This window comes from Charadrius vociferus, unplaced genomic scaffold (genome assembly GCF_000708025.1).
Source record: "Charadrius vociferus isolate BGI_N301 unplaced genomic scaffold, ASM70802v2 scaffold185, whole genome shotgun sequence".
Lineage (NCBI taxonomy): Eukaryota > Metazoa > Chordata > Aves > Charadriiformes > Charadriidae > Charadrius > Charadrius vociferus.
The window spans coordinates 4,016,620-4,033,095 of record NW_009648955.1 but is presented as its reverse complement, the minus strand read 5'-3'; the positions used below and the strand labels follow the sequence as shown (position 1 = coordinate 4,033,095).

Sequence of the window (16,476 nt, the reverse complement as noted above, 5' to 3'; positions counted from 1 at the left end):
GAGGTGCTGCGGGAGACCTGCCGGCAGTACCCCCTCTTCTGCTGCCTCCTCCTGGGGCTGGGCGCCGCCACCCTCCTCCTCAACCGGTAACTGGGCCCGGCCCGGCCGGGAGGGCTGGGGCGGGGCGGGGGAGCTGGGCCGGGCTCGGCCCAGCGTAGCGCTGGTACCTTGTCGTGCAGTAATATTTCGTTCCTGCTTATTTGTAAGGTATCTTCACGTTTTAATGATCTTCTGGTCGTTTGTGGCTGGTGTCGTCACCTTCTACTGTTCGTTGGGACCGGATTCCCTCTTGCCCAATATTCTTTTTACAATAAAATATAAACCCAAGGTAAATACGTCTGTTCGCGTTCTTGTGCTTTCTCTAAATTTACTGAGAATTTATATCGCGTAGCAATTCTCGTGTGATTTTAGCTATTTCAGAAATGCTACACATCAGTACAGCTCATAGCCACCAACCGATAGATGTTTTGTAGCAAATGTACAATTATCGAGACTTTGGATTCTTCAAACTATGATTCTATACCTTTCTGCATAGTTCCATCAAATCTTTGTGTGGCTGTAAAGCCAGTTGTTGGGAGTGATCGTGGATGTTATTTTCTGTTTCGCTCATTTTTTCACTTTTATTATTTGAGTAGCAAGTAGTTGATGAATTATGTAGTTGTATTCTCTTTTACTTGGGCTTTTTCTTTTCTAAAGATGCTCTTCCTTTGGCAAGCCACTGTTAAGTCATCTTTATTGATTGTAGTCAAACTTCTTTAAGTGATACCGCATTTCAAAGAAAAACAAAAACATTCCCAAAGGAAATTTCTGTTTTCTAGCTTAAAATGGCTTAATATAGAGTTTCATAGAACTAAAAGTATTATAGTTACAATAGTTCAAGGCTATGAGTAAGGCAAGTTTTGTAGAGAAACCAGCTGGTCTCTTATTAGACCAACTGATGTATGGGGAGATGACTGGATATGTGAAATTGTACCTATCCCCTTGAGCTTTGTTTTAGTGAAAGTGAATTTTCTGTTTGGTTCAGTTGTTTCTCATATCATGCCTTGTTATCTTGTTTTCCTGGTTCTCCCTGTTCCTGGCAGAACAACTTTGTCTCTATGCGGTTCAGTTCTCTGTAATTGTATACTCTAAAAGGAAATTCACGAATGTATCAGGATATTAAGAGACTCATCATTTTGAAGAATGTAAACTTGTCCAAATATCTTCTCTTAGCAATTAGAATTGCCGGAGCTATTTCCCCACGGTCACAGTTGTGCTGTATGTGGCAAGGTCAAATGCAAGAGGCACAGGTAAATTAAATACGTGGCACCGGTAAGCTTAGTATTTCTTGTATTTTGCCCATAGCAGTAGGAAACTTGCAGTTAAATATTGTTACATCAACTTTTTAATGCTCTCCTGCAGACCTACTTTGCTTCTGGAAAACTATCAGCCATGGCTGGATCTGAAAGTGTCTTCCAAGGTGGATGCATCACTCTCGGAGGTAATTGCTGCTTCCTTTCTTTAGTACCTTGAAATTCAGCAAGTTTTTATTACAGTTCTCGTACTTACTACTTCTGGTTCAGGCGATAGTTTAGGTGTACTTCCTGAGTACATTAACTTCTTCCTGTAAAGAATCAAAAGAATATATGCTGGGAGCAAGGACGCCTACTTGTTAGCACAGATGTGACTGTTCCTGTAGTAGCGTGCCTAGAACATAGAAAAAACTTCTATGTAAATTGGGAAGTATATAGGAAAGAACAGTTATAATTGAACATGCCCGATTCTTGAAAAGTTAAGTATTAAAGCCTGCTTAGTTTGTTGAAATGAAGGTTAAGAAATTATTTTCTCCAGCTATAAGATTTCTGTAATGAGGATGATAATGTGATGGTAGCTATTTAAAATCATCAGACAAAGTGTTATGGTTTGAAGAAGCCACAACAATTTACTGTCATTTAGGCAATTATTCTATCAGTCAATGACCCCTACCCACCCGGTAAGGGGAACCGGGGGAAAAAACAAGGCAACCCGGGAGTTGAAATATAAACAGATTTAATAGAATAAGACTAAATAATTAACATTAATAATACTAAAGAACCAATACTGATCCCAATACCAGCGTAAAATACACAAAGATTATACTCAGCCAGTTCTATCCGTAGGAAGCTGTAGTGGACAGCAAATGTGGGGCACTGTGAGCGCTACGGCTGTGGGAGGAAGGGAAGGGTTCAGGGGTCCGGCACCGGGCCAAGAAGTTTTCTGGGTGGCAGCCATCAAGGGAGAGAGAGAACTCCTCGGCAAACTTTATCATTTATATTGTATGTGACGTTCATGGTATGAAATAACCCTGTTGGCCAGTTTGGGTCAAATGCCCGGGTCTCGCTCTTCCTCGTCCCTGCACCTCGTGAGCTTGAAAACACTGAGACCTTGAAACCTGCATACCATAGCTGGCTATAAAGTAAAAATGGTCACAAATTCAGACACTAGACTCTTCTAAAAATGCAGTCTTCCCTAGCATTAGAAGAGACCTTACTGAAAAGGAAAATTATTGGAAGATAAATTAATCCTGTGTCGCTCAAACCTGTACACAAAGCTGTAACAAAATCTGTTAGCAGATTAACAGCATAAATACCTGGTTTTTTAACAAGACTGTAAGTGAGGAATTTTGTGTTGTTCTTTTCTCTTTAAAAAGAGCTATCTGAAGTGCAATTTTTCTTTGAATTTGGTGGGTTGTTTTTTTCCTTGATTGGTAATTGATTAAATATATTTGCAGCTAAATAGATCATCTTTTGTCCTTTTTTAAAGCTAGGAAAATATGCAAGCGCATATGTAGCTTAATCTGCATTTATTTAGAATTCCAGCTTTGGAGTTCTATGATAGGAGGATGAACAACTGGCATGTCAGAAGTGAGAAGATTTTTGCCTGTCAGCTCTCGCAATTAACAATATGGTGTATGAAATCAAAGCTGCATGCGTTTGTGGTATAAGCTAACGCTTGTTCAGCTGTGCATGATCGTGTCCAGGGCATGGCCCACAACAAGAGTACCAAAAATAACGAAAACCTTAAGGGAAGGGAGGGATGGACAGTTGAGAAATGTTTTTTAAAAAACACAGATAACAACGTGTTGACTTCCTTTGGTTTAATGTAGTGACTTCCTCTGCAATTTCAGAAGCAAACGTTTATGGTTTTAAAACTACTTAATCTAATAATTTTTTAAAAATAAGTTTGGGCTCAAGTTCATTAAAATAACAATATTGCTGAATATCATTTTAATAGGCTTATTTTTTAAAACCTCTTGTTTTAATAATGGAATTTAAAATAAATGCTTCTTCGCATGTAATATTTTTAGAATTTTGGGCAGCGAATAGCTGTGTCAGTTTACCAAAGGATGTGGTAAATGCTGAAGAGCCGAAAATTTTCCTGTTAAGCTTAAGTGGGAATTTAATGCTAAAAAAATTTCTTTGCAGTTTGTTATTCATAAGAGATACAAGTAGATACCGTAGTTATCTTCAAAGACTGATCTTTAAAATGTGCTGCTACACATTGGCATTTTGTATTTGATTGCTGTTGCTGTAGCTCCGCTTTTACAAAAGCTGTGTGGGCTTTTCTTTGCTGTCTCTATTTACTTCAGTGGCATATCCCTGGCCCTGCTTTATTTAGCAGTGTAGATGTGTCTTTTGTATATCTATGCCATGTTTCTCATTCCTTTCTTTTCTTTGGGTGCTTAATTAGAGCGAAGTGCCAGACCCGAGTTCTGTGCCTTCCTGGGGCAGTGAGCCAGGGTCATCATCTTTGATGGACCCAAACAAGCAGTCTGTTTGAGCCACTGTTTTCACCTGTGTAGGATAACGTTTGAAATGAGAAATCTCACTGTGTTGTTCCTCATTGTGACTCTTCCGTACTGGTTAAAAGGGTAGCAGGGGTTCTGTCCACTGTATTCCTCTGGATCATCTGCTCTGGGGATGCAGCATGTAATGATGCCTGGAATCAGGTTGCCTGCTTGGGGTCAGAAGGAGAGACTGCTCTTACTTTTTTTTTGTGGGTTAGTCATACATTAGAGGGAAGCTGATACAGTGAGAACTGAATTAAGATTAAGGAGAGTCTAAAGGAGTGCAGAGTGCAGCCTGCTTCTGCAAAGCAGATTCTTCAAATATTTGGAATAATTCTGGGATTTTTTTTATTTTGCATTCATTTTTCTGGTTCTTCCTTTGCAGGTTAAAAACTTTGGTGATCTTCTCATTTCCAAACGCTTCTAATTTGGATCAGTTGTATAGTCTTTAAGTTTGTGTTTTCAAGTGTTTACAGAATAATTTAATGCACACTTGAATCAGAAATTCAAGTTTTTCTCACAAGTATGGATTTTTCTTTCCTGGGTTGCAATGAAAGTTTGTCTCACTTTGCAAATTTGCAATCTTTTGCAGCCTTGTTTTGGTTACCTAGCTGCTGTACATGGTTTAGAACAGTAAGAAAAAACTGTGCTTGGTCTGACCTTCCCCCTTCATTTATGTTTATTATTATAGTTGAACTCTAAACCGCCTCAACCATACTTCTATCAATATTTGATAGTTTGGGCTGTATCCTGCACAAAAATAGTGACATATGTATAATTTTGTGCTTTAGGTTAGTTTCCCCAGTGTTTTCTTTCTTTTTAAATTAGGATGTGGTATCTCTTGGTCAGTTTTGTGTATAATTTCAGGTGTTACAGATTGTATAAAGGAGAATTTAATTCTATTATTCAGTTAATGACCTCAGCTCTTTCCCCACAATCTCATTTTTGCTATGTGAGGATTGATTGCAAGTCAAATCTGTGGAAAGCTGCTCAGCTACTCTTCATCTGCGTCATGAAAGAAATATCTTAATGGATCAAGGTGCTGTCTGTTGAGCTCATAAATTTTTCCTTAATTTGTAAATTCTCAGGTTCTTGACTTGATTATGGGACTGGAATTTTATGCCTTTTGCCCTTTTCCCCCTAATGCATGACAAGAAATCAGTTATTGTCTGAACGTGCTCCTTGCCAGTCCTGAACTCCTGTAGCAGCCCAGTGACACGTCTCTCTTCTCACTGGAAATTGCTTGTTCTGCCCTCAGGAAGTGGTCTCAGCTAGTTGTACCATCTTCTAAGGCTTTTCAAATTGTCTTTGGGGTTTACTTATCAAATCCTTGCTCCCTTCCAATCTGATTGGGCCTGCTAATTCTGACCTGCTACTGAGTCATTCATCACTCTGCTCTACAGTTCCTCCTCCTGACAACTGGGGTCTGTTCCGTGGCAGTCCACAGAAAGCTTGTCTCAGCAGCAATAAACTGACTGGTTTGCAGTGTTGCAGTGCATGCTAGAAGATAATTTCTCTTTGTTTTTTCTTCAGCTGCTGCTAATATTGCTACCCGCTGCGGGTGGTTTTACGCTTACAGCCTCTTTTCAATTCAAAACTGCTCACATGTAGTAGAACCAGTCATTTTGCAAAATGCTTGAAAAATAGGTAGGCTTTAAATGAAATGACTCATTTGTATTTAAAAACGGAGAATAATACTTCACAGAAAAGGAAACTGCTTATCATTATCTGTCATTCTTTGAGATGTCCTATCTACTCTTGGCATGTGTGTATAGTGTGAGCAATTGAACCTGAATAATATTGTTGGTCTTGCTAGAATGGAAGTGGGTACACATGTCTTGCTTTCCTAGTGCTTTATGAAAGTGCAGTGGATGATGTGACAGGTTTTTTTTTTTCTGACTTACAGAATCGCACTGATACAGTCTCCAGGCTCATAACATTCATGAGAAAACTGTATGGACTGCACACCTTGAACTCCAGTTACTGGCAGTCAGTTGCCTATTATTGCTTGAATGCTTGTATTTTGTAGTATGGATGATTTCACACCGTAGCCCTCTCTTTGGTTCAGTACAGCACCTTGGTGCAATGGAGCATCATACCTAACTGCCTCTGCCATGCCATGTGTTTAGTAAATGTGCAAATAGGGACTGCCTTCTGTGTGTCGAGGATCTAGGCATTTTTTATTAAGGCCATATAGAGAACTTGAGTTCTAGTAGAACATGTCTTGACTGTTGATATTGGGACTTCAAGTGTATTTTGAGTTAGTTGTCTGTCTCTGTGCACAATGCCTCTGGGTCTTTGGCTGGTGGGATTATCTGCACAGCATTGTCCTGTGGAATTGTTACCCTAAAGGACCTCCCTTACGTGTGGCTGTGGAAGCAGGAGATAACAAGAGAAACACTAGCAAGTCTGAAATGGTTCAACTGGAAACCAGTTACTAGAAACATGGGGTGAATTTCAAGGAGACTTCATCCAGAGTGGGATGGGTCATCAGGTCTCACATCTTTCCTTCTTTCCTTGCTGATTCAGTAACCACAGGAAGATGATTCTCAGAACAATGCATGTTTGGCTTAGCTGGCAGTGAGAACAAGATCTCTCACTGTTGGAAACAATTCTTGTAGCGGCTTTAGAAGCCTCTGGACTGTAGGTGAAGATATTGCCACCAAGTTATGTTAGCAGCTCATGAACTTAAATTGCAGTGACACGTGTCTGATGGAAAGGCTGTCAGTTCCAAAGTAGTAGTCATGGATAAAGAAGGCTCTTTCAAGAGGAGTGCATTGTACTGCCTTTGAGTACGCTGCCTTGTGCTTGAAGGCTGTCCAAGTGCGCTTTCCACTCCAAGTGGAAGATAGTCTGCTGTCATTGCTCTGTTGGGGAAGTGCATAGCAAAAGTGGAGGAAGACGGAAAAGGGATCTTTTAACAGATGGACGTATGGATGGATTTTTCTGCAGGCCTTTGCTTCTGGAAGGCACTTTTTTGAGAGTCTGTGGTTTGAGCCATTAAATAGGGTTATTTTGTTAGAAATTCTGCATGAACAAAAATAAAGTTGCAATACCTGTGAGACTGAGATTTCTATGGAGTAAATTGGTTTATGTACTGGCAGTGCTATGGAAGGCATCAGGGAGATTGTTTTGAGTAGTCTGATCTGTTGCTCTTAAGGGCAATGGTCTGTGTTTGCTGACTGGAGCTGAATGTGATCTCCCTCCTGTTGTCTGAAGATTAACCTCCAAAGAAAATTCTCTGGGATTTCTTGATCTCTTCTGGCCTGGGAAATAAAGCATCTGTTGTCATCTCCCCCCACCCTTGCACCCTGCTTTTAATGGAAATATGATTGGGGAGGGGGCAGTGCCATTTAGCTTACCCATCCATCATCAACACATGATCATATTACAGTTTAAAGGTCTATTGCTGCTATAGCACATAGGAGTAGAAGAAAAGACATTGATAATTTTATGTGGTCCACAACACTTACTTAAAGTTATCCCAAACTGGAAAACATCCCTTCAGAGAGAGGGTGAAGGAACAAAATTTCTCCTTCATGCTTAAAAACAAAGAGAGGAAAATCACTGAAGTGGAACAATTGAAAAGACAGTATCTTGTAAAATTTGAGTAGGTGATATTCTTAGTAGTGAAGACAAAAAAAAAAAAAAGAGTATTCATCAGCTGCTGAAGCCTGAAGAATTGAGAGGAATTAAAAAAGGCTGTGGTGTGCATTTTACTGAGCCTGCTTTTATAATCATGAGTAGAGCAGAGGCATGTAGTGCCCTAAAGATAGTATAAATTTAGTAAGTCTTGAATTCTTGCAGTGCACACAGCGTGAATGAGTATAGCAGCAAATTTTGTAAGAAGAGTAATACTTATTCTCATAAATGACACTTCTGTATCAGCTATTACATTCAGCTTTCCTTTCAAACAGATTCTACATTTTTCTTTGAACACTGTGAGTTCTTATGTAGAACCTTTCCTTCTGCAGAATATGGTACAGCAGCCTCACATAGCAGCACAGGTATTCTCTCTTATTACCCCGATCAGCACTGATGCTGCCAAGCACAAGCTGATCTCTAAAGCAGTGATTCCAACCGAGGTATTGGCTGCAACAGGAGAAGGTAGTATGGAGTATAACTTGGGGTTATAGTGAAAGAGGAGAAATCTCAAGAAAATTTCATCCTCCATGGAATCATAGAATGGTTTAGGTTGGAAGGGACCTCAAAGATCGTCTAGTTCCACGCCTTCTGCCATGGGCAGGAACAGCTTCCACTAGACCAGGTTGCTCAAAGCCCCATCCAGCCTGGCCTTGAATACTTCCAGTGATGGGACATCCATAGCTTCTCTGGGCAACCTGTTCCATTGTCTCATCACCCTCACAGTAAAGAATTTCTTCCTAATATATAATCTAAATCTAACCTCTTCCAGTTTAAAACTGTTAGCCATCATCCTATCGCTACGCTCCCTGATAAAAGAGTCCCTCCCTACCTTTTCTGTAGGCCCCCTTTAAGTACCGAAAGACTGCAATAAGATCTCCCTGGAGCCTTCTCTTCTCCAGACTGAACAGCCCCAACTCTCTCAGCCTGTCTTCATAGGAGGGGCGCTCCAGCCCTCGGATCATCTTCATGGCCCTCCTCTGGACTTGCTTCAGCGGGTCCATGTCTTTCTTATGTTCTACTTACCATCTTTTTTTTTTTTTTTTCTTGGCACTGTCTGAGGTTTTCCCTTCCCTTCAGCAGTTTTTTTTTTGCTAATTGTGGTACAAGGACTGTTAACAGTTACTTGAAAGTTTTGTGTAGGTGTAAAGAGAGGTGTCAAAGCTGCAGTCTGGCTAGTAGTACACCTTGTGTATGTGGTGGTGGCAGATTGAACAGGGGCTGTCACCTCCCCTGCTGTGACGTTGAAAGCCAAGCTGAACCAGGGCATGCCTGTGGCATGGCTTGCAACAGCACTGGTTCTTCCTGATTAACCCAGGTTTTTTGGCATGGAAAAGGCAACCGTGGGCTTGGAGTGTGACACACAGGTTTGGTGGAACAGGTGGAAAAGATTCTCCTACAGAGAGAGATCCATGTAGGTGGGATATGAAGGGGCTAGGAACAGGAGAGAGAAGGCCATGAGGATACATGTAGGACAAGGACTTTGGGAACTACTCTTGCTGGGCCTTCAGGAGATGGCTGGACTGTAAGGTAGGCTTTGTTGAAAGCTGTAGTGCAGGATGTGAAGAAAGGAGACTGGCTTCCCTAGGAATTGCTTTTTAGGATTCTTCTTTTGCTTTCTTCGTGAGTGGTGAGCATACAGGATCAGCTGTCCCACTTGGAGGGTGGGGGAGAGCTGGAAAAGGTGGAGGTTTGGATGAAAAGGGGTGGAGGTGTAAGTAAGCGTGGTGTGGGTAGCTGTGACTGTGGGAGATTCCACACTACATCAGAAAAAACAGGGACTGAGCTGAAAGGGCTGTTGGAGGTAGGGTTACGTTTTTCATAGCACTTGCCCAACAGAGTGGCCGTGACACTGTGCTTCACGTTGTCGATAGTGCTGGTGGCAGCTGTTTGACATTGATATCTGATGAAACCATCAGTTCGTTGCTATTTGCCCAAAGTGCTGATTATTATGCAGAATTATTGATCTCACAATAGGATCGCAATGTACACATTTTTACATTAAAGTTTTATGATGTATGAATTATGTTCTATGAGTTTTGGAATGTATGTTTTTAACTCTTCTAACAAGGATTTATAGTAAAGTGCTTTATTTTGTAATGTGGTTGTCTTTGTTCTGCACAGGTGCTTGAGTTGGTGCTGGAAAACTTTATTTATCCATGGTACAGGTATGAGCTTTACCTAAAAGTCACTACATTTGAATATCATTAAGTGTTTGTCAAACTATTTCAGAAATATTCACCTGAAAATAAACATTTCTGTTTCTTTAATAAAATATGAAGCATAACTTTAAGTTCTACAGTTTCATCATTTTGTTGTCTCTTAGCAGAGTAGAATAGATCTTTTAATAATTTAGGCACGATAGAGGTGGTTCTGAAATTTGTATTTCATCCTAAAAATACTTTTGGATTATTCATTTTTATATGTTTGTTTTCTAATAACTCTTACTTGGAAGTACAGCTTGATTAAAACTGTGCAAAAATGCAAAACCCCCCAGAAATTTGTTTCCACATTAAAAGCGTACTGATTTTTTGTATTGCTTAAAAAAATAATCACTTTAACGTTTTTTAAAACCAAAAATTCCACTTTCAATTTATTTGGAAAAGGTATTTTGAATAGATGTTGTGGCCACCTTCTTCCAGAGTGTCTGGTGATTTGCGGAGATTTAAGGCTGTAAGTGGTTATGCTGAGCTGAATAGAGTAGTACTGTGTAAATAACTTTAAAATAGCGTTTAAAGAAAAGACTATGGCTCATTCTTTTTTTTTCTTTTTTTTTTTTTTTGCCTTGCTTCGGAGTACTTTGTAAGAAGATATTAAAAATATTTTTAATTGATCATGCTGGCATTGATATGTTAAAACAATATTTTGCCTTAATTCTGAATTTGACTTTTTCATTGCATATAAAGGTTCAGTTTTGTGCTATAAGAAATTCATACTTTTTTCTTTTGCTCTGCACTGTTTCTTTTTCTGTCTGTCTGGGATCTAAAATTTTCTGGGCAGACTTTTCTGCCTGATTGGTTTTTAATTGTGGCTGATATGTGCATGTGTCACAGACACGTGTGTCTGTGTGTGATGAATACACTGAACTATAAAACTGAGCTGCTTATGCAAACAGCAGAGGGAGCTTTAACACCGTTCATTGTGAATGACCAAGTTGGAAAGCTCAGGATTTTTAACTTTCAAATATGGAAAACTAGAGTATATTCCGCTGAGCTGTTTGATAAAGTAACAAACATAAGGGAACCATATTCTGTATTTCATAATTTGAAATTAGGTAGGTGTTTGGGGTTTTTTTTTGGCTGGTGGAAGGTGTCTTCAATGTCTTTGTTTTGGACTGACCAGGAAACTTATTACTTACATCTCGAACACCCAAGACAGTGGAAGTCTGGAATACACCATATGGCGGGGATAGTAATATGCATAGTTAGAAGTGCAGTGCAAAATATAGTTGGTATGGAGCCAGCTAGCCTAGATTCTGCTACATCTTGCCCTCTGGTGAGCTGTATAGATGTTCCTGCACTGTCTTTAGTTTTACATGGCTGCACCTCCAAATTTTGAACTAGCTCTATAAATTCACAGCGTGCTGATCAGACCTAATAAGTTTTCCATGAGTTCAGTGAGCTGTAGTGTGGTGGTATCGGAGCAATTCTGCGGGAAACAACTTGGTCCTGAAAGGCTTACTGGTTCCAGCTTAACAGTAGGAGTGTTAGATCTGGTCTCATTCCCTCTAGAGATTGAAGTGTTTCTGTGCTTTCCTGTATTTCCAGCAACAGTCGTGCAAGAAGGCCTTAGCTGTGGGTGTGTGTGCAGCTGTTTGAGGTCTGTCTCCTGGAGCATGTTAGTTCTGACTTTTCCTGCTTAGGTGTATGGACACTGTTTGTATAGCTCAGCTCACCCCAGAGAAAGAGGACTCTCGCGCTCGTGAAATGTTTTTTTCTGAGCTAACAAACCTCACTGACCTGGATAATTCTTCACAGAGCCAAATTAGAAGCCTTTATATCCAAACTGTCCTTTTTTTAGCAGCGTGGGTAACCACCAGCAGGCAGTTCAGGCTTGCCAGACTAGGTTGGTAAAACAGCTTGCTGCTTTCCCTTGCAGAAAAGTCTGGGCATAATTCCTTGTGCTAGCTGCCCCCCTTTCAAGTGAATGGAAGTTGTGCAGAAGCTACCAATCTCTTTTTTTTTTTTCTTTTTTTTTCTATTTATTTTATTTTTTTGTTCCTTGCCAGCTGACACTGCCTCGCAGCACCTTGCACACTCTGGACATTAGAGAGGCAACATGACATATCTCACTCAGAAGCCTGAAGTAACACTTACCCGAAATGTATGTTGCAAGATAAAATCATAGATTTATTACTCAGGAAATAAAGTTCTGAGAGCAGGGAAAAGCTGTGTTTTACGTTTGTTTCATTAATAAACTGTGTAAAAAAATTTGCAATATTTTATTAGCAGGTTAAAATTTAGAGGCAAACGTCCCTAAACTTGGATCACGTTGGGGTACTGCAGATTAGCACTTAGAATCCAGTGAACTCTACTGAAATAGGTAGTTATACCTATATGAAATTTTTGGCTGGTATCTTTCAAAGTATTTATATTGGTTATATTAAAAAACTTATGTTTTAAGAATTTTTTCAACTATATGAGAAGAATAAAGCATAGTTGTAAGTAATCCAAGTTTGCAGAGTTACAAAACACTGGTCTGAGTCTATTGCTTATGCTGTATGATAAAACTATATAATATCTTGCTTGTACCAACCTCATTTTAAATAGGAGAGCTTGAAGTTTGAGTGAGTATTCTATGCTTACTGAATTTTTTTTGGTCATTTGGTCAGTTCTCTCAGATTAGATTAGAATCCAGTAATCACCACATTTTTGTAATACGTTACTGTGAAAACATTTTTCTTTGATAGTGACTAAAGCCAATGTTTTCACATATGGAGCTGCTTCTATTTTAAATGCAAGTAATGCAAGAAAAAGTCAGGATTTTTGTTGAGTTACAAACCATAGCTTTACAGTTTTATCAGTTTGCAACTTACTTTCTTCATCTTTTTGATAGAGTTGGCCAATTTTTGTAAGAATAATTGACACACAGGGAAAAAAATCACTTCAGTATTTGTATATGGTTTTCATTTATTTGTAGATCCCATAAGAATTTGCATGCAATAGCAGTTGGGTGTATCTCTTTTGAGACATTGGACTCGGTAACTGTTTACAATTAACAGAGTGAGCCTTTTTCTTTTAGCAAATCTCTCTTATACAGACGTGTTTTTAAGTTTTTCCTCAAATTCTGGGAAAATGCAGCCAATTTTTAAAATGTTTCCAAGCAAGTTATTTGGACCTTCCACTGTGTCACTAGAGATTTGAGATTTTACAGGTTCTTGATGGTTTTTTTGCCAATCTTCAGTCTGCTGGTGATTAAAAGAATGTCTCTGCAAACGTATGGCACGTTGTGAAAGTACGTGGCATAAAGTCATGTCCAAGTAGAATTAGCCAAGATACTGGTTATCCAAGTGTCAATAAAATAACAACTTCTCATTCCAAATCACTTCATGTATCTTGTTGTCTGTCAAATACTAGTAATACAGTCATACAATTTATTTGCTAATCCCTTGGCTTCCTTTGACAGTGTGGCTATTTGCTAAACATCTTGCTTCCAAAATGTCAGCTGCTGATCTTAAAACAAACCAAACCTTCCCCTACAGTATTCTTATCTGCGGATGATTAGCTGTTGGAGGATGGTTGTATTCCTTATGCCAGGCTGCTGTCTTTGAGGTGCTTTTTCATGCAATCAGTTGCATACTTTGACCGTCAGGTCACTGGTATCTGTACCTAGCAGTTCATCTTCAACATGCGTTTGAATGCTGTATAACCCAGGCTAACGTTGCTTTAAAAAATCAGATGCTGAATAATGCAAAAATGATGTTATAGGCATAATTTTTTTTATTGTTCAAATATACTGTTGTTGCTTGTACTGATTTTTTTTTTTTTAAATGCAAATAATGTTTGCACTTACTATACATGCAAACCCATTTATTAGCAAAAACTGATAGCTTTTACGTATGGTCATTGGGTAAAGCAGGATGTAACTTTTTTGTTGTCAGCTATTATAATGCAGTTTTGCCAATATCTTTAGTTACACTCTGATGTCCATATATACTTAAATGCTGATAGGTTTTTATTCTTTCTGTTGCATTTTGTGAAATGCTGTTATCATGGTCTCTTTTTCCACACAGTTTAGTTGCAGTTTCTGTGTCTAAGACTTAGCGTCTTTCCCATTTTCATTCAGTTTCTCCAAAAAGACATGGAGTTAAGTATTTTTCTTAGTGAATGAACTTCAAGCATTTTTACCATGATGTTTCACTGAATGTACTTTATTGCAGCAGATAGAAACTGGCAAGCCAGATAAAAAGTTTAGCTGACATTTTGACATAGTGATTTGGGAATCTGTTTGAATTATTCTTTCTTTCTTTGTTTCCAACCAGAAACCACCTTAATTAATTTCAATTCCATTTGAAATGGCTATAGGTTGAGGTTCTTGTTTTGTGTTTTTTGGAATTGATCGTTTCACATTTCATGCTACATCAAAAGTAGGTCAACTTTTCAAAAAATAAGTTCTGTCATTTATCGTTTTCCTGTGCTATGCTTTCTTTTATCTTCTAGGAAATGGCAATCCCTGTTTAGCCCTGAAATGGCCCAATTTTATATTTAAAAAGAGAATATTATTGTATTAAATGGCATCTAAGTATTAGAGCTTGTTGAAAAAATACCAGTGAAAGTTTTCTCTTGGAAGAGGCTGAGCTGAAGTACAAGGGATGTACCTATTTCATTAGAAGCTACGTGAGAAACTACCAATTTCTTAATAAAACTTAAACAACAGAGGTTAACAAAGCCAGACTTGTACTAAAATAGAAGAAAATTATTTGAGATCTTAGAGTATAGAAGGTCTTGTAGCATGCAACACGTAAAATCCAATTTTGACTAGTTTAACTGGGGTATGTCCATGCTCTTATTCCAAAGGCTTTGCCGATATTAATTCATTTTTACTTCATGCCACTGAACTATTAAACGTTCACATATGTGGACACTAAGTTAGATTTTACTTGGTCAAAATCATGCAGGCAGTATATTAGAGCAGGAATTGGTATATAATTCGAATTTACTGACATATTTCTTCAGCCATTGTTGTATGCCACAGTGGGAATGCTGTGTATTTTACTCGAATAGAAGACTGCTTACTCTCTGCCCACACTTGGTAGCTTTCATTTCAATTAATGCCAGTTGCAGTGTCACCGTTGAATGTTCTTATTCCAGCTTTTAGTAGTGCCAAATATATTGTGGTTGGATTAATATAAATGTATTTTATTCTGTTTTCTTACATGACACGCTTTACAACACTGCAGAAATATTACTGATGATGAATCCTCAGTGGATGAACTGAGAGGCACACTGCGTTTTTTTGCGTCTGTATTAGTTCGGAGAATTCACAAGGTAATGCGACTTGAAGGTATTAACGTCAGTTTTCCATCAGAAATAACCGATATCTGTATGTAGCAAGTTTTTTTAATATGGCAATTCCAGAGTCAGTCTTACAGAGTATAGGCAGTTTCCATCTAAGTTTCTTCTTTGGGTTATCTGTTCCCTCCACGTGGAGCTTATCTCATTCCTGGTTATAAACCATTTTTGAAGATTCATCATTGGAAGTGTTCAACATCAGGTTGGACATAGCTTTGAGCAACCTGATCTGGTGAAAGACATCCTTGCCTACAGCAGGGGGTTCGACTAGATAGATGGTCTTTGAAGGTCCCTTGCAACCCAAAACCATCTTATGATTCTATGGTTCTTGCAAATGGTTATATTTATTTTTTTTTTCACACCAGTGCAAGTCATTATTAAACCCTTGGGATGATCTTTTAGCTGTCTTTTAGTGATTTAATCCAAGTGGAAGCAATTTTGAGAATTATTGAAAAAGAACTATGAGAAAATAGCTGGAGTCATCAGCGCAGGAAAGACATGGACCTATTGGAGTGGGTCCAGAGGAGGACCACAAAAATGATCAGAGGGCTGGAGCACCTCTCTATGAAGGCAGACTGAGAGTTGGGGTTGTTCAGCCTGGAGAAGAGAAGGCTCTGGGGAGACTTTATAGCAGCCTTCCAGTATTTAAAGGCGGCTTATAAGAAAGATAGGGACAAGCTTTTTAGCAGGGCCTGTTGCAAGAGGACAAGGGGTAATGATTTTAAACTAAAAGAGGAAAGATTTAGACTAGATATCAGGAAGAAATTTTTTACAATGAGGGTGGTGAAACACTGGCACACTGGCCCAGGTTGCCCAGAGAGGTGGTAGGCGCCTCATCACTGTAAACATTCAAGGTCAGGTTGGAGGAGTCTCTGAGCAGGCTGCTCTAGTTGAAGATGTCCCTGCTCATTGCAGGGGGTTTGGACTAAATGACCTTTAAAGGTCCCTTCCAACCCAAACTATTCTGTGATCCTGTAAAATGGTTAGCAGTGTACCTGTCTCATAACTTCTGCTTGATTGCTTTATTTAAATGAAGACAAGGTCCTTACATTGTAAAGAGTAGACTGTCATTAAGTTAACAGCTTACTATAAGAAGTAAAACAGTTATGGTTCTTATACTAATGTAGTTCTTAAGAAACGTTCTTAAGAAACATTCTGAAGACTAAAGATTCAAATTTTTTATTTGCTGTTTTCTGGTAAAGTGCTTCAAGCCTGTTTTACAGGAGCTACTTCTAAATTTCGGGCTGTTTTAAGCAGGAAGAGTTGCTAACTCAGTTTCCAGATTTATTCAGTGCTGGCCCCTCTGTTGGAGCAACTACCACAAATGTGTGTCTTTTTCCCCCTCCTTAGTAACAGCAATATTTCCCGAGCTACAAGTTGTACATGTACTCTGTCATGACTGATTAACAGCCTGGTTCTGTCCTTGTTATATATCAAATCCAGATGACTTTCTTGTTTACTCTAACTCGAGCATGCTGCTTTTTAAAGTGAACATGGGGGAAGATTAAGAAATGTCTG

The 16,476-nt window shown here is 39.0% G+C and overlaps 1 protein-coding gene across 1 annotated transcript in view; it reads left to right on the top strand.

Moving 5' to 3' along the window:
• The first annotated feature begins 12 nt into the window (after positions 1–12).
• SNX14 (sorting nexin 14) overlaps positions 13–16,476 on the top strand; it is a 60,652-nt gene continuing 44,188 nt past the window's right edge. The window contains exons 1-6 of the mRNA XM_009887476.1: positions 13–86; positions 208–328; positions 1,213–1,289; positions 1,402–1,480; positions 9,572–9,615; positions 14,847–14,934. Of these exons, the coding sequence (XP_009885778.1) occupies positions 224–328; positions 1,213–1,289; positions 1,402–1,480; positions 9,572–9,615; positions 14,847–14,934 (393 nt within the window). The 5' untranslated portion in view covers positions 13–86; positions 208–223. The remainder of the gene's footprint in view (positions 87–207; positions 329–1,212; positions 1,290–1,401; positions 1,481–9,571; positions 9,616–14,846; positions 14,935–16,476) is intronic.